We start from the raw sequence: 24,912 nt of genomic DNA, 5'->3' as shown, positions 1-24,912 counted from the left end.
GTGGCTGAAGCACCTGGCCCGTGCTCTGCCTGGCTCTTGGGTGTTTCTCTCTACCTCCTCACCATCTCTGCTGTCCCTGGATGAGTTTGCCATCTCTTCCAGCTGTGGTTTGGATGCTGGGGACTTCTACTCTGCCACCCGTTTCCTGAGACTCATTCTGTATGTTTGCTTTCTTTCCCTCTTGCTTCTCCAGCAGCACTTGGGGCCGTCCCTGCTCTTTCTTGCATCCCGCTCTGAGAAACACCGCTTGCCCTTGTCCTCAAGCCTCCACCAAAGCAGACACCTCCTTGCCTCTGTCTCTCCAAGGTCTCCAGTCCCTTTTCAGCTGCCAAGCTGTCCCTTGCAGTCGTGACCACCCATCCCTTCCATTGCAATCTCTCCTGTTAAATCTTTTCCCTTCCAGGACGCTCTGAATCAAGATCCTTTCTTACCAAATTCATCTTCAACTCTTCACTCACAGAGGGCTCCTGGGTGGCCACTGTGTCCCCACCAGCACAGGACTTGGTACAGCCCACGGCTCTCCAGGTGGACATCAGTGTCCTCCCATCTCCTTTGGGAAGCGGTTTCTATTGCCCAAAGTAACAGCATCTGCCCCCTAAACACCAATATTTCTTGCAGAGCTGCTCTGAACTTTAAGCCAAGCCATGGCCCTGTCTCAGCACCTGGACCCAGCTTTGTGAGTGGGCTCTAAGCGGTGGGACACGGTGGAGGGTCAACTCAGGTCTGATTGCTGCAGGAAGAGCAGGAGGAGATCTGGGCTCCTCGGTGGAGCTCTTTGGGGTTGCCACGTGTGGTTTTTCCACTGCTCTTTCCAGCAAGCAGGCAGCAAAGTCTCCAGTGAAATTAAGCTAAGAGCCAGTTCTTTTAATAACCTCCTTTCTCTTGTGGTCTTTGACACTTGTTTATCAGCAGCAGCGGGGATTCATTTGTCCAAATGAATCTGTGAGGCTGAGCACAGACAAGCAGAGGGTGTTGTTTGACTCTTCTGAAGCAGATGCTGCCTGGCATGTGTCTAATGCTGAGTTTCTGGTAGAGTTCTGGGAATTGCTGTCAATGGTGGGAAGATGATAATTGAAAACACGGGATTCAGTGCCAGTATCTGAGGTGTTAATCCTGGTGTGGGCTGTAGTGTGTTGGATTACCTCTGGTCCTCATTCATTTTGACAATAAATGAAAGGAACAATCTTTGCTTCTTCTAGTTACCACATCTGTCCATGCAATTGGGAGGCTGCCACACTATACATTAGAATGGGAATAATTGCAGGGGAACAGATGGACCTGGAGCACTTGGACTTACCAGGGACCTTCCTGCATGGACTTTCTGCATCCCTGGGTTGACTTGCTCTGGGTAGATGATGGGGCAGCACAGAGAAAAGGCAGCACGATGCTCCTGCAGTGTGAGATACAGACCCGAGAGAAGCACAACACATGGAGGGCTCCTGGGGGAGCCCCATATTCAAGGTGTGGAACTAGATAAGGGTTCTTATCAATGGCTGGAGGCTAGTGAGTATGGGGTTGCAAACCCATCATACTGACTGAAGGAGCACGTAGCTTTGTTGCATGGAAGGGATTGGGCTCTACTCCCAAGTAACAAGGGATAGGATGAGAGTAAACGGCCTCAAGTTGCGCCAGGGGAGGTTGAGGTTGGATCTGGGAACAATTTCTTCCCCAAAGGGCTGTGGGGCATTGGAACAGGCTGCCCAGGGCAGTGCTGGAGAGCTGGACAGACGGACATGAGGTTCTCAGGACATGGGGCAGTGCCAGGGATATGTGAATGCTTGGACTTGATGATCTCGAGGATCTCTTCCAACTAAAATGATTCTATGATTCTACTGTGTCATCTGCTCTGTTATGGGGCTGTTCTTGCTATGAGCTCCCTGAAACTTTGCTCCGGGGTTGCAGCTGCTCCCAAAAAGCCCTTTTATGGCCAGGACTGCAAGGCTGGGCCGTGGTCCCCAAGTGATTCAGGATCATAATGATGTCTTGAAACACCAAAGAGCTCTGCAAGTGGGGGTAAGACCTGGGAGAGCACAGGGATGGACCCTCTGAAGGTGAGGTGGTCCACACAAGGGCTCTGCTCCATGGTTTGGTCCTCCCCTTTGGGAAGGTACCCAGAATTCGCAGACAAGCAGGCTGAGGCAGCGTGACACAAGTGGTTTGGGAGAGACATTTGCTGGGGCTCTTCAGGTGTCTCCTGGGGACTAACAGGAAGCGACAAAACCTCAAGTGTCCTGCTCATTGTGGTGGCATCTGGGGGACTCTGCTGCCCTCCTCTGAGAGCAGCTCCGCTGGCAGCTCCTGCGGCTCAGAGCTGCTGTTGGGACAGCCTGAAATATTTGTGCAATTTAATATGAAAGTAGATAATTCAAGGTCTAGCAGCATGGATCTCTTTTCATGTCCCCTGTGGAAGACGCCAGTCTGAAAGCCTGACCTTGTGCAGAAACATGGTATAGTTTGGGCTGGAAGAGACTTTCGAAAGTCCTAAGGAGGTGCTGAGATCCATCCTCACCCTCCGAGCCCTGGAACCATGCTCATTTTCCCCATTTTACAGACGCAGAGATGGAGTTAGCATGACGGGAAGCAAATCCCCACTTTGGGAAGCCCAAAGGGCCACTCCCTGTGCTGAGTTATCTTCAGGTGTCTCTGGGAAGACACGGTGCCCTTCTTCTATTGTCCAAGAAAATAACAAGTGACTATCTGAATAGGATGCGGTGACCATCAGTGCTCCTGTGAGGATGCCCAGATTTCTTTCCCTTATGTTGCGGGATTCATCACTAATTCTGCACATCCTGGGGGGGACCGGAGAGCCGGGTTCACACTAAGGGTGCTGCCTGCCCCCTGCGTAGCACTTGCCTTGGTGCGGTAGTTAATTTTAATTATTATTTTTAATTACCATTAATTTACTTATGTGCTGTTCTGACATAGGGAGGGGGTAACTTGCTGCCAGCTCTACTGCTTTTTTAAAAGTGTCTTTGTTTGGGTTGTTTTTCCAGTTCTGTGGCAAATCAAGAGCCATCTGGTACCTGTAAGCTCCAGCTCTGAGGTGGAGCTGGCACGTGTGTGTATTCACACAGCGTTCATTTGGGATGGCATGGACCGACCACGGGATGTCTGCGAATCCTGGCCAAACAGCTCAGAAAATGGACAAACTGACCGCACATCACTGGATTCTATTGTTTTTATTTTTGCCATCGCTTCCTGACACATTTTTGCCCAGGAGAGATGAGCAGAAGGGGAGCGTGACACCTCTCTATTGCTCCGATGTTTCCGTATCTCCCTGCGACCCAAGTGCCAATCTCTGCCTGACCCTCCGCATTTCCATTCCCAGGAGCCTGGAGGGTCACATATCCCTCTTTTTCCCTCTGATATTGCTCAGTTCAACTCGTACCGACACAAAAAGGAGGGCAGAATCCTCACTGAGGTCCTCTTTTTTATGCTTTAGCCGCTATGGTGGGGATTAGGTTCCAAAGCCAGGGCCAAATGTGTTGGTCCTAGATGTCACCTGTAGGTACCACCTGCTGCCTCACTACAGATGTTGCAGGAGGGCTGCGGGGCTGAGAAGCTTCTGGTTGGATAAAGTGACCAAATCAGCCAGGAGAAAGGAAGATCTTCCTAAAAAACTGAGGGAGCTCCTTTCCCTTGGAGTTTTGCAGCCGCTCTTCTCCCTTTTCCATCTGTGTTCAGGCTGAGCCCTTTTTCCCAAGGATCATAGAACAGTCTGGGTTGGAATGGACCTTCAGAGCTCATCTAGGTCGCTCTCTGCTGTCTGTCCGCAGCTGAGAACCAGCATGAACAGCCACGTTTCTGCTGGGTCTCTGCCCAGCGATGCGATCGCTCTCAGCAGCACCCACCCCAGCGACCCAGCGCTGCTGCCCCAGCAGCACAGAATTACGCTTTATCAGTGTTTCCCTTCCAACCTCTTGCCCTGGAGGGGGAGCTGCACTTTGCTGGGGGGTCAGGGCAGATCCCCTCCGTGAATCGCAGCTTTGAGACCCCAGAGATCGCAGAGGGTGGTTGCTGAAGCTGTTGCAGCCGGTTCAGTAACGCTGCACAGCTGGCGGGGTCAGTAACGCTGCACAGCTGGCAGGGCCGGGGCACGGGAGGGGAGCGAGTGGGTGGATGGAGCCCGGGCTTTTAGGCCATTTGTTTTCCTTCTCATTTTCATGGCAATAACATCCGCTCTGGGCAATTTGCTGGGTCAGGGCTGCAGTCCTGCTTTCCAAGATCTGAGATAAGCCCTGTTACTCCTTCCCTTCCCAGCCTGGGTCTGCATTGGGGTTTTATTTTCTTTCTTTTGTCTTTTCCTTTTTTCTTTGTTTTTCTTTTCCCCTTTTTTCTTTGTTTTCCTTTCCCCCCTTTTCCCCCCCCTTTTTCCCCCCCTTTTTTCCCCCTTTTCCCCCCCTCCTCCCCCTTTTCCCCCCCTCCCCCCCCTTTTCCCCTCCCTTCCCCCCCTTGCGCCCCCGTTTCCCCTTTTCCCCCCCTTTTCCCCCCCCCCTTTTTCCCTCCCTTTTCCCTTTTTTCTTTTCTTCTCTTTTTCTCTCCCTTCCCCCTTTTTCCTGTCTTTTTTTTTAAATCCTTTTTTCTTTTTCTTTCTCCCTCCATTTTTGTTTGTTTGTTTGTTTCACTTGTGGGTTCTTTTAGGGTTGGTTTTTTTGTGTGTGTGTTTGTATATGTGTGTGTGTGTTTGTGTTTGTATATGTGTGTGTGTTTGTATGTGTGTTTGTGGTTTGTTTCACTTGCAGCAGGGTCTGGACCCCTGAGCAGCCAAGGCACCCCGGGCAGGCCTGAGCCCCCTCCCATGGCCGGTACCACCCACGTGTGCTGGGCAGGGTGTCCCAGCTGAGTGCCGCTTTTGCTCTGCAGCTCAGTCTTGCACCTTGTTTGAACCAAACTCGGGATCTGGAAGAGGGGAGGGAGCAGGTCCCTCCCAACCCAAACTGTTCTCTGATTTTATGATTCTATGGCCTGGGGGACAAGTAGTGTTGTGCAGAGGGCACGGAGAAGGCAGCATCTTGCATGGTAACCCTGCACTTGTGATGTGTGCTGAGCCCATCCATCCATCAGGTTATGGAGACACCTCAGGGTCTGCCCAGGTTTCCTCAATCGCTCTGCCTGTCCTTCGGGCTGGGAGCAAGGGGGAACATGTGCCCTTCTCACCTTGTGACCAGTTATTTTTTGCAGGTGACTGGGGTTCAGCATCCTCACCACATCCTCTCTTAATGCTTCCTGTCTGCATTATCAGGTCTCTTTTCTTCCTGCCTTTGTTGGATCCTGGAGGTTCTATCTTTCTTATCTGAGGACCCTCTGTCCCTGCCAGCTGGGACTTGGGAGTTAATAATTACAAAGACTAATGACTTTCTGGTGCTGTCTTGCAAACCTGAAGGTCTTTCCCCTCCTCCCAAAAGCTCCTTGAAGATAACCAAGGTTACAGCCATCGACACAAACCCCTCTGAGACTGCAGGGCGTGGGGTCAGCCGCTGTTGTCACTGTGGGTCCTGGCCATGGGGCAGAGCAGGGCTGTAGATGACGTGGATACCCAGGAGAAGCTGGGACAGGGCTTGGGATCTGCAATGGGGACAAGGATCACCAGCTCCAATTTCCCTGCTTTTGGCATTGTGTCTGGCACTGAGGAAGAGGATGGGGCAGCTGAGACTGGGGTTGGAGCTGTCCTGGTGTGCGAAGGCTCAGGGGGGACAGCGCTGCCCGGAGCAAACCCCAGCACAAGGTAGGAAAATGGGAAATATGGGGAAGGACTGATCTGGAAAACAAATCTGAAGGTGGCCTGCAAGGGAAGAGGCTGGTTTTGGTCCAGTGGGCTGTGGAGTGGATCAGTCATTTCCAAACACCCCGGGAATTACCTGGGGCCGATGCTTTTTGCCCTCCTGTGCTAGCAGAGCAAAACAAGCAAGGAAAAAGTTTTCAGGATGAGTATGCACTTTTTAATTATGGAAAGGCTGCAGTAAGGTCGCCCCGGAGCCTTCTCTTCTCCAGGCTGAACGCCCCCAACCCAAAGCACCGTCAGGCTGATCAAACCATCGCACCGGGGGACCGGCCGAGGGGACGGGACACCGGGTCCGGGGGTCACGGCTGGCCTCGAGGGTATGAACCCACCCCGCGCTCCGTCACCCTCCCAGCAGCGGGCTGCGGGAGAGGGACCGCGTCCCGGGACCCGGTGAGACGGGTCGCGGTCTCGAACCCTCGTCCGGAACAGAACGCTGGCTCCGCGCATGCGCGTCCCCCACCGCTCCGGGATCACGTGGCGCCCCCGCCGTTCCCCCCGCGGGCGCCGGGATCGCGTCCTTGCGGCGCCGCCCCGGCAGCGGCTCCGGCTCCGGCCATGGGGGCGGCGGCGGCGGCGGCTCCTCCGCCCTGAGCAGCAGCGGGACCCAGCATGCGGCGGGGGTAGGTCCGGCAGCGCGGCTCCCCGGGCGGGGAGGCAGCGGTACCGGTGGGGTCGGGGCGGGGCGACCGGGTGATACCGGGACCTGGAGCGGGGGAGCGGGGGGAACGGGCTGGGCGGCCCCCGAGCCTCGGCGGGGGCGGGGATGGGGGTGTCTGGCCGGGAGCAGCCCGGACTGAGCCTCCCCTTGGGCTCCCGTTGCTTTTGCTTCTTTTCCTTCTTTTTTTTTTTTCCTTTTTTCTTTGATTTTTAACACCTTGAGTCCCCGCAGCTGCGAACCCCGGTCCCCAGACCTGTATTTGTCCTATCAATTAGAGATCTATAAGGTTGTCCCGTGTCCACCAGCAGACATCAGGACACGGCGGCTGATGGAGACGCGTACAAGAGTCAGGAGCTGTGATTTACGTTATAATGGAGCAGACCAAACAAGCTGTGATTTATGTTATAATAGAGCAGACAAAACGCTTTGCAGGAAAGTTTTGCGAGCAGTGCCGTACAACGGGGATTCTGTCGCCATCGGGATGGAGAAGCCGGGTCCTCTTTGCAAATCTGAGCTCAAGGGATGAACCTGGAGAGACCCGCAGGCTGTCGCTACGGGAAATAACTCTGCGGCATCAGCCCTGCGGGAAACTTGTGGGGCCCGCTGGAAAAAGTGCCGATCCTGCACATTTTTTTGCTTTTTCTACAGAATCCAACTTTAGAAAGTTGGTTTGTTTTTGTGTAGGTTTGCGTTTCTCACGTCAGCGTTGGGACCTTTAGGATATGATGTGTTTTCCTGAGAAAGCCGCTGGTCAGAGCAGCGATAGCAAGAGAGTGCGAGCGAATATGGTGGCATTTTAGTCTTTGGGGGGGTTTATTTCAAACCCCAGCTTTGAGATTGGGGTTTTTCAGGGCAGAAGCCAGCACAGCCGAGGCATTTGTGGGGATTCTATTTGCATGGCTTGGAAAATGTCCTATTCCGTCATGAAAAATGGGATGATTTTTAGGATGAGTTTTGAGGTCCCTTGGCACTAAGGAGTGTGGGTGAGACTGTTCCATTCCTCCGTGTCCTCCAGTTTTCTTGCGCAGCGTGTGGAAATACCCTGGAATACCTGTCCCAAGACAAACAGCTTTCATCTGACAACTTGAGAATCATAAAGAAACAACACTGTGGGTTTTTGTCCTGTTACATACAGATTAGATTGGCTGTCTTAATAGTTTAGTGGGCTGTTGAAATGTTCCTTTTCCTTGCTGCTGCTTTATTACATTTTTTTACTAGCTGCCTGGTTTGAATCTGGTTTTCCCTTTACGCTCTGGGTTTGGTTTTTGTGCTGATGACAGAAGCTGGAGGTGCTCAGACTGGCCGGGGCCCTTCTGCTGTTTTTTCCCCTCTAATGCAGGAGAACCTGGAGAAATGTTTTCTCTGCGACTTTATCTAATCTCAAAAGTCACAGCGGAGAGGGCACCCACTCTGCCACCTGAAAAACACTTTGGCTATTAAACAAACCTCTCTGTTTGGTGTTTTTCCGCTGCTCCGTGGCAAATCCATTGCAGAGAACTTCCCCTGATCCCCAATGACAGGGATGAACTGGTCTCATTAGGTGCCCACCTACCTGCTATGGGTTTAATTCCTTCTTTTGGGTCATTCTCTTGCGTAATTCCTCCTCTTCCTTAGTGTTTGGAGCCCTTGGAGACCTCCTCATCCTGTTAGCAATCTCACTGTTTAGGTAAGCGAGCCGTGTTAGCTATTCTTGACCTTTCTTAACCATTTCATTTCTTCTGTGCACTTGTGCCTTTGCTGTGCTTAACCAGACAGGGCAGCCTGGCTGGATGGAGCGAGCCCGACACACTCGGGACACCGTGGGATTCACACTCGGGACACCGTGGGGTTCACACTCAGGACACGGTGTAGTTCACACTCGGAACACAGTGTAGTTCACACTCGGGACACCGTGAGGTTCACACTCAGAACACCGTGGGGTTCACACTTGTGTGTTCTCCTCCAGCTGTAGATGTCCGGGGGTTCCCGTTGGTCTTGGCTCATTCGCTCAGGCGTGTCCCTCCGTGTTTGTGCAAATGGCTTTTTATCAAGCAGTCCCAGCGTGCTGAGTAGCTCAAGACGAATTATCTTTGCTTGAAGGCACCATCTGTCCTTTTTACCTCTGGCCAAACCGAATTTTATTTTCTTGCCCTTTCCCCTTTTATGTTATTTCTCCCACTTCCAAATTTAGTTGTGTCACCAAGGGTTTGCCCCGTGTGATTTTCCACCTGCTTTCCTATGCTACCTGACCTAAATTAACTGCTAAATGCTGCTTCTTTCCCTCTTAGAGAGACGACTGTGGACAACTGTTGCTCATGGCAGCTTTGGTGGGCTGGAAAGAGGCAATTTGAGTGGGAAAAGTGTAATAGCACCAGGCTGTTGCTGGGTTGTGTAGCGTAGGAGAAGGTCTGTCCGTTGTTGGTTTGGCTGTTTTTTGTGTTTGGGTGAGATGGGGGAGAAGAACAAGGCTCTTCTGAGCTGGACGTGGCTGAGGAGATAAGCCCAGTGTGGTGATGGAGTCAGAGCAAGGCTGGAGCACAGGACGCAGGGTGCATTGGGGAGAGGAAAACACAAAGGTTGGGGAAAGAGAAGAACAGAGAGTGACCCTAACCAGAGGAAGGTGATGGGTTCTCTGCAGGAGAAGGTAGAGGCAGGAAGAAGGAGTCAGAAGGAGCATTTGGGACAAGGGGTCGGTGCTGTGCGTTCAAGGGGGCAGCCCCACGGCTCAGCCCAGGCTGCTGACCCAGAGATAACCCACAGCAGGTTAATCCATAGCGCTGTGTGTGTCCCATGGGGTGGCCAGGCACGATAGGAAGCTTCCACTTGATCATCCTCGCGCTGACTTCAAATGGCGAGTGACCACAGGGGGACAGTTTGCATGAATAAAGGATGATACACGTGCTCCAGGACGTTGCAATGTCCTACCGTGCAGGCTCTCAAGCCTCTGTTTTCTTCTCTTAAGATCCCAACAGCTGCAAAGCCTCCTAAATTCATCAGCCTCTTCCAGGGGCTGTGTTAGTCTGTGGAGAGGGGCCACAGAAATGATCCGAGGCTGGAACAGCTCTGCTGTGAGGACAGGCTGAAAGAGTTGGGGTGTTCATCCTGGAGAAGAGAGCTTGGACGCGGATTTGTTGTGAACGTTAGAGGAAAGCTGTGAATCGCCACCATATAAAGTTTCACTGCGCTGTTTCCCCACAGCCAGGTCAGTTTTGAAGAAGACACCCAGAAGCAACTGGCCGTGGGACCCTGGAAGACACTGATGCCATCCAAAGGCAGCAAGGAGGAGCCCGAGACGGGGAGCCAAGATGCTGGAGGTGCGGATGAGACCCCGTCCACCGAGCAGCTCAACGTGTCCCGCCTGCGCAGCTCTTCCGTGGAGATCCGTGAGAAGGGCTCTGAATTCCTGAAGGAGGAGCTGCACAAAGCACAAAAGGTAAAGCCTGGGGTTTGTGAGAACACCTGATGGTGGTGGCACGGGTTTGAGCAGGGAGGGGGGGTTCTTAGAGGCGATGCTGAGGGCAGCAGGGTCTGAAAGTGGTTGTGCTGCAGTCTAGAGCAGCCAGAACAGGGGAGAGATTGAGCTGAGGTAGCCATAAAGTGCTTTGGAGCAGGACATCGCTTGCTAGGTTGACCCAGACATGTGCCAACATCCAAATTAGTCCTGGAAACGCTGCAGCAAAACAGCTTGAGGCAGCAGTGCTTACTGTGAAGCCTCCTTGCTAATGGCAAATGGGCAATTCCAGCCTGAAAAGCCGGATACAGCTTGTGGAGGGATGGCTCTGGTGACACCATCCGTGCCGTGATGCGGGGGAAGGTGGTGATTGCCAGGTGGGGGTCTGCTCCGAGCTCACGTGTCCCTCTCCGTTTCCTCAACAGGAGCTGAAGCTGAAGGACAAAGAATGTGAGAGATTGTCCAAAGTCAGAGAGCAACTGGAGCAGGAGCTCGAGGAGTTAACAGCCAGCCTGTTCGAGGTACCACCCTCTTCCTTTTCCCATCCTTTCTTAAGCTAAGCTCGCAACCAACTCCTTTAAGACAGGCTTTCCCTGAACTTCCAGCCATCCCCTCCCACATTTTCCTCCTTTTCCCTGTTCTTTCCCCCTTGGAGAAGCAGAGCTGGGCAGTGTAGCAGGCAGAGCCGCGAGCAGGGGCTCGTACCTGCTCCTGGGGGGCAATTTACATGCTTTTCTTTCCCCTTTAGCAGCCATGGGATGGCACAAAGAGCGCAGCAGTTACGGGTCTGCACATCTGGCAGCAAAAACATGTGGGGATGCCTGTAGCTGGAGCTAAGCTTAGCTCCCGGTCCCTCTCCCATTCCAGCTCTGTAATAGAGATGATTCCCTGGCTTGTGTCGGCCCTTGCTTGGGTCGGAACAAGCTGGATACTCCTCTGCTCCAGTGAGTGTTCAGAAGGTTGTTTGGTTTGTTTTTTTCCTAAAGTGATTCTTGCCAAACTCTATCCTGGCAAAATCCCATTTACCAGCAGCTCTGATGTCTGGATCACACTGGGCAGTGAGAAAAGCCAGAGCCCGTCTGTGCCTTTGAGATGCAGGCTGGCGCTGAGCACCAGGGCCCAGAGAGCATCCCCCTCCTGGAGATCTGGCTGTACAAAGATAAACTGAACCTAGAGATAACGCAGCCGAGGGCTGTCCCCTTCCTTTGGTGGCCTTGGGCAGACGGTTTCCAGACAGCGCTGCGGGGAGGCCCAAGTTGGGTCTCTCATGCTTCCCTCTTCCATGGGAGATATTTTTTAAGCCAGGCTCTACCATTTGGTCCCCGCCTGAGCTGCGGCTCCTGCTGTGTCACAGGGAGGGCCGGCTGCTCCTCGAGAGGAGTGGGAGCAAAGTGCAATAACAAAGTCAGGCAAGAGCAGTGATCTCACCGGTGAGGAACCAAGATGCCAGGCAGCAAGTCTGGATCGGGATCTCTGCCACAGGGGTCAGAAAACAGCCCAGTGATCAACCTGCGAGGCTGCAGCGACAGCGCAGGACTGAGATCAGGTCGGGAAGGCAGCGTAGCGAGGCTGAGTCGAGGTCAGAGTCCAGAGGTGTTGGACTGGGCGCTTTGATATAGCACAGGTGGGTGCTTGTGTTAAAACCTCCGCTTTAAAGCGATTCCTAAGGGCAAGGAGAGGCAGGCTTTCTCCACAGCAGCCCCTGTCAGTGGAAGAGGTGACCTTGGACTCGGCCAGCTAAACTCTTCAATGTAGCCAACTCCACTCCTAGAAGGGGGATGCGCTCCAGGCTCTGGCGCTCAGAGCCTTCTCTGGGCAATCCTGGGGGGAAAGCTCTCCCCAGCTGGCAGAGTTAAACCCTGGGATGTGGCAGTGGTGTCTGTCCCCCTGCCCGGAGCCTGCGGTACGCAGAGCTCTGGCCTAGAGTGATGTGCTGGAACAGGCAAACTGAAGTTCTCTCTGGTGCAGGAAGCGCACAAGATGGTGAGAGAAGCAAACACTAAACAGGCGGCGTCGGAGAAACAGCTGAGGGAGGCACGAGGGAAGGTGAGAAATGCGCTTTCTGTGATTTATTTCTGTGTTAATTGGGTACCATCCCTGCGCACTGGCCCCGGTGCTGTGTGGTGGCTGGAGGAGGGTAAAGCGCCTGCAGCTCGGTCGCTCTATGGTGCTGCGTTCACTCTGTTCCCGCTCCAGTGGACACTGAGTGAGGGGGAAAAGGCACCTGATCCAGCTCCCCTTTGAGAAATGGATGCCAGGGAAACCATAGAGAAGCAATTCGCTGTTTAATTGCCACAGTTGTGGGGATGGGTAGAGCAGAGCTGGGGTTTCCTGACGAGGCTGCGTCACAGGGCTGCTCCTGGTTCCTTCTTGAGGAGAGAGGAATTTCCTCGGGGTTTTGGGGTCTAAAAAGAGCCTGGGGCAAAATGTGCTCAGACAGAGGAGCAGAGGGACGGGTTCCCAAACAGCTGCTGTTCAGCCCTGTTTAAAATTCTGGGTGATGGTGGGTGTTTGGGAGAGTGAGGTGAAGGATTCATGACTGCGCTTGCAGCTGGTTCCCCATGGCTTTAGTGTTTGGGGTGCAGCAAGCTTGAGCTCAGCGGGTTCTGATGGCGCTGTTGGCTCTGGCCTTGTCTCCTCAGATCGACATGCTGCAGGCAGAGGTGACAGCTCTGAAGACGCTGGTGATCACATCCACACCTTCCTCCCCGAACCGGGAGCTGCACCCTCAGCTCCAGAGCCCTTCTAAAGCCGTCTTCAGGAAGGGCCACGGGCGAAACAAGAGCACCAGCAGCGCCATGGTCTCAGCCATCAGCCAGAACGTGACCCCAGAGCCCATCAATCACGAGCGCAAGGAGGTGGGTGAGCACCATTCCCAGCACCAGCCCTGGCGCCGACACCGTCACCGCATGCTGAGTCTGACTTGGGTTTCCTGGAGAGCTCTGAGGTTTCAGCGTTGGGAGAAGCTGTTTGTGCAGCGATGTGGCTTGTTCCCTAAATTTGTGCTGAGGCAGGTGCTGGAGGGTTTCCGTTTGGGGGGGTTCTGAGGAGCGTGTTGAAGGCCATGTCAGGACAAGGGCCAGAGGAAGCAGTTGGGGGATCCCTGGGGTGCATGGACAGGTCCGGGAGCGCTGGGGGTGGATGTGTCAGGAGCTGGTTCTCTGCTGCACCTTGGTAGTTGAGTCTTGGTGTGATTTGCTGTTGTTTTTTCCCTCTCTGCCTGGTTTGGCTTGGGCGCCAGGGCACCGCATCGACCTGCAGTCTCTGTCTCTTGCTCTGTTTTCTTGGGCATGTCGCTGTTACACAGTATCACACAATCTCACAGTATGTTTGGGATTGGAAGGGACCTCAGAAGATCATCTAGTCTAATCCCTCTGCCAGAGCAGTAACACCCAGATGAGGTTGCACAGGAACATGTCCAGGTGGGTTTGAATGTCTCCAGAGAAGGAGACTCCACACCCCCCTGGGCAGCCTGTTCCAGGCTCTGCCACCCTCACTGAGAAGAAGTTTCTTCTCAAATTTAAGTGGAACCTCTTGTGTTCCATCTTCATCCCATTACCCCTTGTCCTATCATTGTTTGCCACCGAGAAGAGCCTGGCTCCATCCTCGTGGCACTCACCTTTTATATACTTATAGACATTAATAAGGTCCCCCCTTAGCCTCCTCTTCTCCCAGCTAAAGAGCCCCAGTCTCTCAGCCTTTCTTCATAAGGGAGATGCTCCACTCCCTTAATCATCTTTGTTGCCCTGTGCTGGACTCTCTGCAGCAGTTCCCTGTCCTGCTGGAACTGAGGGGCCACAACTGGACACAATATTCCAGGTGTGGTCTCCCCAGGGCAGAGCAGAGGGGCAGGAGAACCTCTCTCGATCTTCTGACCACCCTCCTTCTAATCCACCCCAGGTACCATTGGCCTTCCTGGCCACAAGGGCCCAGTGCTGGCTCATGGTCATCCTGTTGTCCACCAGGACCCCCAGGTCCCTTTCCCCCTGTTGTTCTTTTTGTATAGCGCATGGTTAATTAATTACATTTAATTCCTTCTTCATTGGAGGGAACTGGGCAGGGAAACACCCTGCGTGTTTCTGACTATCTTTCAGACAAACCCTGCTTGATTCCCTTTGGTTGATCTTTTGATATATCCCCACGTGCTGTGACCATGGTGTAAGAAACACTTCTCCCTGCTTGCACAACCTTTCTGTCTGGGAACATTCCCCGTGCCAGATGTGTGCACAGCTGTCCTGGGGAGCAAAAAGGAGGGAGCTTATGGCACTTGGTCAGGACAAATGAAAATGACTGAGGGAATACATCTCCCTAGTGATTTTTCTGGGAGCTGCAGCCTCTGTGATGAAGAATTATTGAGGCAACACGAAGGTACCTGGTCACTTGGCTTGTGTGAGAACATAGGCAGGAATTGTGAGATCAATACTCTGACTGAACAGGGCTGTGCTGGAAACACCAGTAACATCTGCTTTTGGCAGTGGATTCAATAAATGTGCCTTGTCAGCTTCTGCACAGTGTTCTTCTTGCCAGAGTTTGGACCAAATGCTTCAGGCAATGTTGGCTGTAGCCGTTGTCCTGAGACAGCAACAGCGGCGAGAGATGAAGTTATGTAGCTCTGTTTGCAGCCAGAGAGGAGCAAAGGATGTGTTAAAAAGAAAGCCAAAGGAAAAAATCAGTAACCGGGAAGGCCTGGTGCTCCGGTTTCTCCTGGCCAAGCAGGGAACAGTCCAGATGCTCTGCAAGTTGGAATCAAGTGCGGTCAGCTGGGAGCTGCTTTGAGGGCCAGGGAGAAAAAGCTCTAGATCTTTTTAAGGTGACCTCTCCAACATTGACCATTCCTGCAGTCACAGCAGGGAAGCTCCAGACTGGGAGCCCTGACCACCCTGTAGAAGTCGCCCTCTGCCTACAATAAACTTTTCCCTCGTTTTGCTGTTCTGGGCTCAGTCTCAGCAAAGCTCGTGTTGACGATCTTTAGAGAAGCTCTGGCTCTTGTCAGTGACTCACTTGTTAAGGAGTTGGACCTAGCATTTCTGATATCCCAGGGCTTAAAATCCTGGGGCTACAGCTTCCAAAGTGACCAGTAATTTTATATTATCAAGGGTTAAGTTGTGAATTTCTGCCTTGAATTCCTTAGTGGCCTGTGTGGGAGGTGATGAAAGGGAACCTGGCATTTAGAGACTTGGTGCGCTGTGGAAAAAAATGTGCCCATCCTGAACTGAGCCTAAAACGCCAGGATTTCTGTTCCCTTTCTGCGCCTCAAGCTGAAGCGTCGCTTGTGGCCCTGGGATGTCTTGAGCAGCAGGTTCAGCTCCCTGCAAGGGAGGACTTGGGTCTTTCTTTGTACCTTCTGTTTTGTCTCATGGTTTTTTACCTCCCTTTCTTGCTCGTCTCTCTAAACCTTTTCCTTCCCTGTCTGTCTCTTCCTCTGCCCTCCAAGTCTGGGTTCCCCGCTCTCCTCTCTCTGCTCCTCTGTCTCCTCCCTGGGAAGTCCATCCACATCACCTATGAACCCAGCTGGCAGGACGTGGGGGCAGATGCTTCCTCCTCCTTGCGGCAGGTAACGGGGAGGGGTGGGACCCGGCCGCCTCTCGCACTCCCCACCTTTCAGTCCTGGCTTCCTTTTATGCTAACCTCCATTTCTTCATTTAGTTTGCTTTTGTGGGTTTCCTTTTTCTTTCTCAATTTGTTTTCCCATCTTGAAGCCATCTCCCAGTACCAGGTGAGCAACCTCCATAGCTCGAACCCAAACCTTCACTCACATTCTTTGTGTCGCTCCGGGGGGTTTCTTTTAGTTCTGTGTTTCCTTTTAGCAGCTTTACCAGGAGATGCCCCATCAGTCAGGTTGGTGCTTTAGCTAATGATCCATCCACGGTTTAATTAAGTCTCCAGGACTGCAGTATTTTCAGCCAGACGGGGATGGAGGGAGCTCAGGGATGGGAACAAGCTCTGTCCCCAAGTCCCTTTTTGCCGAGCAGCGATAACACTTGTGTGCCCAGCTGTAAAGGGCTACAAGTAGATGTTGTTAACAGGGAAGGCTGTTCCTACTCTTGGAGTTCCCTTTGAGAGACCTCCTTTCCTCACCCCACCTTACCTCTGCAAGCCTGTGGGGCTGCCCAGCCTTCCATTACATCTGCTGCTCTGAATACGTTTTACCTTTTGCTCGCTTTACAATTGCTGCATATGGTTCTGAGTTCGCCTAGTTAAAAAAAAAATGTTTAGTAAATTCTATTATAACAGGTTTATCTAAAACTGGTTTTGTGTTTGCACTTATATTCTTATTTATAGTGAATTTGAATTTGCACTTAAATCATACCAGATCACAACTAGACTTTAAAGGCAGCATCCTACAAAATAAGTAGGAGAACTCCAGTTGCTAGAGCTGTTGCTCTTTTAGTTTGAAGAATTAGCAAATTAACAGTATACTGTTTTATACAGTGAAAACTATAACACTTATAAGCTGTTCTGAGAACTTCCTTTGTCACAATCTATATGTTAGTTCCAAAAAGATAGATTTTTTTAATAATTATCCTAAACTGGCATAATCCCCAGGTTTTAAAAACAAGATTTTATTTCCCACTGAAACAAAATGGAATGTTTTCCAATGCAGGTTAATAAAAATCTTATCTTATCTCTTTCCTAATATGTACTTTGGCATTTTAAACCAATAAACATCTTCCCGCTTTACAAAATGTGAAGCACCAGAGTTTTGGGCTTGGAGTGGGTTTTAACAGGCTGGGTAATGTTGTGAGCTCACACTTGGGCTCACTGAAGGTAGTTCTGCTGCTGGCTGTTTATTGATGGCTATTTATTAGTGGCTTTTCCCAATTCATCATATTTTGGAGCAATCCTTTCCTTGCAGAATGAGCCCAGAATGGCTGTGGCAGTGGCACAGAACTCCTATGGGTGGGAGAGGAGATGTCCTTGGAGAGCCAGCTTCCCGCAGACACTTCTGTGGTGTCTGAGCCTTCCAGATGTTTCATGGTTAGGTTAGATATTTTCTGATATAGTATCTCTCCCTCCACCTACATTCTCTCTTCCTGCTCCTCTTGCTGCAGGTCGACTCCATTTTATTTGCCGAGTTCCAAGCCTGGAAGGAATCTCCAACTTTGGATAAATCCTGCTCTTTCCTGGACAGAATTTACCGAGAAGACATAGGACCTTGTCTGGACTTCACTAAGCAGGAGGTGAGCGCTGCAAAAAGAGGACGCAAACCCACGCGACCTGGCAGCACCCAAGTCGCGCTTTTCTATAGGTGACCTTTGCATATCCATCGTAATTTGTGTTTGCCGCAGCTGTCGGAGCTGGTGCGAGTGGCCGTGGAGCAGAACACGCTCACCATCGAGCCGGTGGCTTCCCAGGCGCTGCCTGTGGTGAAGGTGTCGGCAGAGGAGTGCGGCGGCCCAAAGTAAGGCACTCTCAGTACTCAAATTTGATATGTCTAGAATACCTCTATACATCACTAAACAAACATTAACCATTTGAGTTCAAGCTTTACGTGTGTTACTTGTTTACTGGGGAGTGTATCAAACTGGACCAGCGTAAAACCAGAAGCGGTGTGCTTAGAATAAATTCAATAGTATGGACTCAATCTATACATTTGAACAATTCATTATACCAAATGCCGAGAAATTCAGGTTATGCTGAATAACCTAATAAGGTGCTTTCAAAACTGAAACAGTGTATTCCAGTTTTATTGTAAATGTATTGACATTTCTGATCCTGGAATACAAAAGTCAGCTTCAGTTACCCATTAACAGTCTCACCTGAATTGAAATGGAAACAATGAGCTTGTTACGGTCTTATTCACACCACAGTAGATATCCTAATAGCACCAGAAGAGCAGAGGTGCTGTGCATGAAGCCTTGTTCCTGCCGCATATACTTCTGGTCATAGAGTTAATAAATTAAATTGATTTCCAGAATCATCATTAAGATGGCAAATCCCCTCTAAATTAATTCAATACATATTTCTACTCTCTTTTGGTTCTTGTACCATCTGGCAGAGCTCAGCCAAGCCTCGCTTAGTCGAGTTGAACTGTTCTGGGGGCTTAGCTGAGCGTTTTCTTAACATCTGACCTGTGCTGGTTCAGCTCAACTCATTAGCTGAGAAGGGGAATTAGCTCAGCTGATGCACTAGGGTTGATTATTTTGGGGAATAACCCAGTGATGTGTTAGTGCGCCTGCCTTGGAAAGGTTGTTATTTTTCTTTCTCCCTCGAGGTGGCAACTTGTTTAATGTTCTCCGAAGGTGTGTTTGTACATAACCCAGGTTAAAGGATTAAGTCGGGGCTGCATTATGTCATGTTCTTTCAGCTTGGAAGCTCACCTTGCACTGCCGACCTTGCTGGTGCAGCGGGTGGCTTTGAGTCTAGGCCAGAAGGGATGTCCTGCTGCTGTGTGTCACCTTCCCCACCCCACGCTGTCACTTTGCCATCAGAATCGGGGCTATCGCTGCTCCAGAGCTTGTCGGACAACTTGAGGTGGCCTCAGAGATGAGGAGCACAAGCAGGAGCGATGTGACATTCCAGACAAAGACAGGGGATTTTATCCAGCTGTTGAATTTAAGCTCAATCAGGGTTTTCTCTCTTTGTTCTTCCTCCTTTGCCTTCAAGCAGAGCACCTTCTAAGCGGTGTTCCTGTGACATTAAAAGCTGCTCACGTACAGGTTTCCTACCACTCTCTTGTGCATTTTGTCTCATCTCTAGGCAGATTGTTCCAAGAACAACCCATCCTGTGTTTATCCTTACCAGTTTCCTTTTGATTTTTATTTGTTTTTTATGTCTTCACAGTGGGTTCCGGTCACAAATTGTAACGTAAGTGAGATATTTATTTTTCAGTCAGTGATCAAAGATCTCTAATCCATTAACAAGTTACTAACTTAGCGTAATTCAGCAGCTTTGAGGCTAGAGCTGAACTAGACTAACTTTTTAACCCACGCAGACAGGATGGTAAGGCAATCTTGCTCTTGGCAATAAAGGACCCAAAAGGAATTTGCTCCCCTTTGTTTCCCAGATGCAAACCAATGATTTTTGCAACAGTTTGAGGACTCTAGACAGGCAGGGACTGAGTTGACCGCTAAGTGATGTTACCTATAGAGAATCAGAGCAAAATGCTGGCCAGGAGGTGCTGGGGACATCTGATATTCGCAATGACATGTGTGGAAGAGTGCCCTGCGGTACGTTGAGTGTTGAGGGCAGGTGTCCAAGCACTGTGGTTTAGATTACTTCTGCCTATGGTTGTAATAACTAGGGTTACACCAAGTGGTACCAACCAAGCCAAGAGCAACCAGCAGGAGTCTGTTTTTCCCCGCTGTACTCAAATTCAGGACCTCTTAAGGGCATCTTGTTGACAAAAGCATCGCTTATCCTGCACCTTCTGAGGATTTGATCCCCGTAAGGTGTGTTAACATTCAGGCAATGATTACTTCTCCTTGCATCTGAACACTTCCAGCCCGTGCTTCCACTCTTAGCTGATATTTGCCTTGGTAACAGTGGAAAACAAGCACTATTTGGCTTGCAAATCATGGAAGGAAATGGCAAGAAATGAGAGACATGCCGCACCCTTTACTCATTATGTCTTTTGGTGGATTTCCTGGGGGCTGAGCTGTCTTGAAAAGTCTGTTTTCTTCAATCTCCTTACAGTTGTGAAGCCAAATTTCTTCCCTGTCTGCATAAAAAGGGGGTTGGTTCTGAGGAGCTGCCGCACTTCTCCAAAGCCACTCCATGTGGCCTCAACTAGATGAGCTTCAAATCAGGCTCAAGTTAATTAATAGGAACCTAAAAAGGCTGCAGTGCGGCTTGGTTTGAGCTCTCAGCGCCAGCAAATCTGCTCAGATGCTGGATTTACCTGTTTTGAGCCCAAGTTTGGTCAGGGAAAGGGTACAGCCTTGGTTTGCTTGGGCATGGAGTGATTACTGGGTGCAGATATTTAGCCTGAGGTCTCCTAGACGTGCTGTTTATGGGATCTTTTGAGAAGAAGCTCCTACAAGCCAAGGTTTTTTCCTCTTTGTGCTGAAATGACACAGCATGTGGCTTCTGAGGTCCCCCTTCCATCTCTTGGGGACAGTCTTGAGGTTGTTGAACCGCTTGTGCTCTGCTCTGTCATTAGATTGCTGAGGGTTTAAGTGTTTCTTTTCGTTTTCTGCAGGAAATGTGCTCTGAGCGGCCTCCCCAGGACCTGCAAGCACCGCATCATGCTGGGGGACTCGGGGAATTACTACTACATTTCACCATCCTGCAGGGCCAGGGTGAGTCTCCCACCTTCCCAGGGTGCCTCAACCCTCCAAAATCATTCCCAAACCCCGAGGTGGAGGAGCCTTTGGGTCAGCCCTCAAACACACAGAGACCTGTGGGACTTGGGTTTGTTCCTGAAGTCAAGGTGACTCTTCATTGATGATCTCCAGCTCTGCCTTACGTTCCTTCAGAGTGTTTGCTTTCCATGGTCCAATTCAGTACAGGGCTTTGATTGTTTTGCTTTATTATTATTTTTTTAACCCTCCTTTGTAAAACACAGTAATTTTCTGCTCTTTAAGTGCTGGCTCTGGTTACCTTCTGGTATGGATCAGTAACTCGGGTGGCTCTGAGAACAAGCTGTCCTTTCTTTGGAGGGAAGGGAGAAGGCGAATGATCTGTTAATGTTGCTGTTGGGGCTCTGATTCAATGGAGCATTGTAGAAGCTTATTGTTTCCCCAGTTGCACATCAGAAGAGCTGATCCTGCAACGTGTGACTATTCTGAGACAAAAAGTTGGGTTTGGGCATGAACTTAAGTTGACTGATTTTTGCTACTTGCACCAAATTACTCTAATGTGTCGTGAACCCTTTGACCTCCCTGCACACACGTTTTCTGCACAAACCTTTAACTCCAGAGACTTTAATGCAGTCAGGGAACTGTGCTCCTTGAAGGAAGACCATGGACTTTGCTCCCACATTCAGTGGCAATCACTCATGTCTCAGATCTCCATTAGGCTGCAGTTCTTCCACAGTGTAATATCTTGCAAATGCCTACAATTTTGATTTTTATTATGTTTAACCCTCTTTCTTCCTATTTCTTTCCATCTGGTGGTATGTGGTACTATAATAATTCATTTCTCGGGTGCTGAACGCTGAGCTTTCCTACTGGGTGCTGTGGGAGCCTCTTGACAGGCAAAGCAGATCATATAGCTGATTCCTTGGTTTTCCTTCCGTCCCTCAGATCACAGCGGTGTGCAACTTCTTCACCTACATTCGCTATATCCAGCAGGGCTTGGTGCGGCAGGATGGTAAGAGGAGATGCTTTCTGTGGGACATTTGGGAGGAATTAAGAGGTTCTGTTCAACATGACAGGCTTGGGGTATTCCCTGTGTCTTTGAGAAACGGTTAAATGACAAAAAAGGCATGAATTGATGCGCTTATTCTTTGCTTATCAGCCTGTTGGGAGGTTTTTCCCTGGGGTGAAGCTGTTAAGGGGTGACCTGATGGGCTTGTCCTGCTGGACCCTCCATGTCTTCCTCTAGACATGAGAAATTTTTTACAGTGAGGGTGAATTTTTTACAATGAGGGTAAAATACTAGAACAAAAGCCCTGGCCCAGGTTGGATGAACCATCCCTGGAGACATCCCAGGCCAGGCTGGATGGGGCTCTGAGCAACGTGAGCTGCTGAACATGTCCCTGCTCATGGCAGGGGTTGGAATAGATTAAATAGATGAGCTCTAAAGGTCCCTTCAACCCAAACTATTCCATGATTCTGCAGTTCTATCTCTGTTTCCCCCACTTGGGGATGCACCTGGCTGGGCTGCACTGAGAGCACAGAGGGGGTGTCCAGCTGCGCCTTGCTTACCAATTCATTTTATTTTGTGGTTTTTTTCTCCTCTTCTTCTCTCCCCGCTTCTTGTTTTGCAGTGGAGCTGATGTTCTGGGAGGTCATGCGGCTCCGGAGGGAGATGTCCTTGGCCAAACTCGGGTTTTATCCCAGCGAGATGTAAGCGTGGAGGGAAACTGCTCCTGGCCGAACAGCTCGTCAAAGGCTGTTTGCCAAGCAGCTGAACGCGGCGCCTCTCCCGCCATGGGCTGCGCTCCCTCCTCATCCTCCCGCTGCCTGACGCTGATCAAGGAGCGAGCAGCACAAGTTCCACCTTCAGCTGTCCCACTTGTCCAACTGTGACTGGACTGGAGCTGCCCTGGCAGCTGGGCTGGCCTGGATGCGCTGGGGTGGCCGCCAATGGACTCTGCTCTACGGAGTCTCCTATATGCAGTGTATATCCATTTATTTCTTTTTTTAAACCTTTTGTTTTTATATGCACTCTGCTTTGGCGTAGTCTGAGGCCAGCCCTGTGCAAGGCAGGCGTCCTGGAGCCTTCTCTTTGTAAGCAACTCTTTCAGGACAGACGCTGGCTGTCTGTCCAGCCATACACAAGGTCCTGCTGGCCACTTTACTCCCCTAACAACCCTTTAATCACCAGCAGCACACAATAATCTTCTAGAGAGACATGAGCAGCCTATTTGCAGGTACTCGCTCCTTTTAAAGGAGTCTGCAAGAGAAGCTTTCTGCCAACCCAGTCACAAAGAGGGGTTTGTTTCTGTGTTTTTTAGCTTGTGATTTGGCGCTGGGGGAACAGCCGGAGCAGAGGTCAGAGCTTTGCACCTGGGGCCTTGGGCAGAAGAAAATGAGTGGGGATATTGCAAAACTCACAGCTGGCTGCAGGATGTTTTCTCCTGGTCTAGAGATTCCGACAGTCCTTGGTGCAGAAGTCCATCCCCCGTGGTGCTCTCACATCCAAACCTCACCCACAAACAGATGCTTCTGAGCTGGTTCTGCTCCGAAGGAGCTTTGGGCAGTATTGTTCTGACTGTTTAGATAGAAACCGTGATCCCAGGCTGGCTCCTTTGTCTCCGGAAGGAGCGTGTCCAGGCTGGGCAGTCTTAAAGCCCCGAGATTCAGACCAGACCTAGAGATGCACATCCACTGGGAAACCCAGTGTCTCCTGGGCTGCTGTGGTTCCTGTCGACTTCAAAACGCGCTGGGAAAGATGTCCCTAAAGCTGAGGTCAGCTCTAGCTTGAGCTCAGGCTCAGGCTTTTCTACCAAACTGTGTTAAAGCCATGACAGTGTTTTATAGCCAATTTAGCCCCTATGAAACCAGCTCAGCCACAACCCACCCTGGAGGTTTCACCTCTTGTGACATTTCTGTGCTCTTGACTGGCCTGTCACCCTGTCCCTCTGCCATCATCTTAGCAAGTCAGTGCCCACAACCCCATCACCATCTCCATTAAGTTTCATCTTCTCCTGGGAGATGCTACAGTAGGAGCTCTGTGTCTTCAGTGGGAGGAAACCAACAGAGCTGCTGGGTTCTTGTCCAGGGGAGGGAGGAATAGATGGGGGAAACAAAGGTTTTTGGTTGGGAACCTAATACAAGGACAGTTCCACAGCAGATCTGAGAACCTTCTGTGGAAGACCCCAATGAGCACAAGCTTTCCTGTCCCTGAGCACACTTAAAATATCCTTTCCTTATGGCTATATGGGCACGTGGTATTGTTTGCTGAGGGTTAGTAGCTACGTGAAGTATGAGTTATCATCCCCGGAGCTGGGAGAACACATTCCTGATGACACAAAAGCTTTGAATCCACCTCAGAAAGGGCTGAGCCATGAGTCCCAGTCGTTAACACCTCAGTTCTGCCTTTACTTCCCACAGCTGAGTGATGCTGCTCCCCCTAAATAGAGAGGTATGTACATCTGCTGCTTTTCACCAAAGGAATGTGTTTCCAATGGGGAGTAAAAACCTGGACAATGAGTCTTTGGGTAAGAGTCTGGTTGGGTCTTGAGCTGGTGATAATCCTGCATCTCGTGGTGGTGGCTGCGGAATTGTGGCAATTTGACACCAATTTTTCCAGAGGGGAAAACAGAAGTGTCTTTTCCCAGTTGCAAATTTCAGCTCAGGTAAATTTGATTCCGTGGCAGTTTATCCTTGTATCTGTTCCCCCTGATCTCTACCTGTCCTGTGCCATCAGCTGCAACATTGCACAACAGAGGTGGCTGCATCACAGCGCTGGGAATGAGATGGTCTCTCTGTGGATGAGATGGTTTGGTTTGTGGGTTTTTATTTCCCCGCCCCGGTGTCACTTTGTAAAGCACTTTGAGATGGAAGGAATTAGAGAAGTGTGTTGTATAAGGTCGTCTTGCATTTCAAACAAAGCAGAGAGAACAATTTGTAAGTGAATATGAAGTCAGTCCGTTAGCAGCGGGATGGTTGCACCCTGCTCTTTATTAAAAGGAAAATAAACATTTGTTATTAACCTCTTCAAAGGTCTGGTTGCCGTTCTGGGGTTGGGTTGGTTGGGGGGTGTGGGTTCGGTAGCCAAGAGAAAAGTTTGACTGATATCGTGCTCTGTGCTCCTCTTGCCACTGCGTGTCCTAAGGGTTTTTAAAGCTTTAAGGGATTTTTAATGCTTTTCTTGCTCAGTCTGTCCCTTCTGTAGCTCCCTCCCTTTGCCAGGGGACTAAGTGACGGTGTTTTGGTAGCAAACAGAGTTTTATCCCAAGTGTTTCTTGGGACAAGTTGGACCTTGAAGAGTGTCCTCCCATATCCCTTCCCTGGTGCGTCCGGCATTGGCTGCTTTCTGTGCTCAGATGATTCTAAAGTTGCTTTGTGCTTTTCAGCTCCTCTGTTTTCCTGCACTAAGCAACTACATTTTGTCTGGAGAGCTGTCTCCGGAGTGGGATGTCAGTTTTATTTGTATCTCTAGGACCCTACAGAGCCCGTAATAGTTCTTCCCAGGTTCATCCTGCCCTGTGCAGCATGTCTGGCAGCCACAAGAGGGCACAGAGAGACCAGGCAGGGACTGTCCACCCTGCGAGAATGGAGCATCTCCAGGGTCCCCTACCTGGCGTCACAGCTGCCCTGGTTCCTGCAGCCCCTTGCCAGGGGTGTTTCTGCAGCCTCCACCCGCTGCAGGCAATGGGAACTGGGGTTAGATGGGTACCAGTCTCCTTGGGCAACTGGGCAACTAGTCTGATGTGGAAAGAAAAGGAAGGATTTGGATTTCTTGAAGGGATTCTTGGTTAAACCTGAGGAA

At 50.8% G+C, this 24,912-nt stretch overlaps 1 protein-coding gene across 2 annotated transcripts; it reads left to right on the top strand.

The window, feature by feature from the left end:
- The first annotated feature begins 5,981 nt into the window (after nucleotides 1-5,981).
- RAB3IL1 (RAB3A interacting protein like 1) lies at nucleotides 5,982-24,136 on the top strand. 2 transcript variants are annotated; one of them, XM_080346149.1, is made up of 11 exons: nucleotides 5,985-6,402; nucleotides 9,618-9,852; nucleotides 10,296-10,391; nucleotides 11,839-11,916; nucleotides 12,513-12,728; nucleotides 16,923-17,051; nucleotides 17,160-17,272; nucleotides 18,655-18,678; nucleotides 20,012-20,111; nucleotides 21,057-21,123; nucleotides 21,743-24,136. In XM_080346149.1, the coding sequence occupies exons 1-11, from the start codon at nucleotides 6,392-6,394 to the stop codon at nucleotides 21,823-21,825; spliced, it is 1,152 nt and encodes a 383-aa protein (XP_080202275.1). In that variant the 5' UTR covers nucleotides 5,985-6,391; the 3' UTR covers nucleotides 21,826-24,136. The 2 variants fall into 2 exon arrangements, with proteins under 2 accessions (XP_080202276.1, XP_080202275.1); XM_080346150.1 differs by lacking the exon at nucleotides 18,655-18,678 and having other exon boundaries at nucleotides 5,982-6,402.
- The last annotated feature ends 776 nt before the right edge of the window (nucleotides 24,137-24,912 follow it).

This window comes from Nesoenas mayeri (assembly GCF_963082525.1).
Source record: "Nesoenas mayeri genome assembly, chromosome: 5".
NCBI classification, from domain to species: domain Eukaryota; kingdom Metazoa; phylum Chordata; class Aves; order Columbiformes; family Columbidae; genus Nesoenas; species Nesoenas mayeri.
This window is presented reverse-complemented; position numbering and strand designations above follow the sequence as displayed.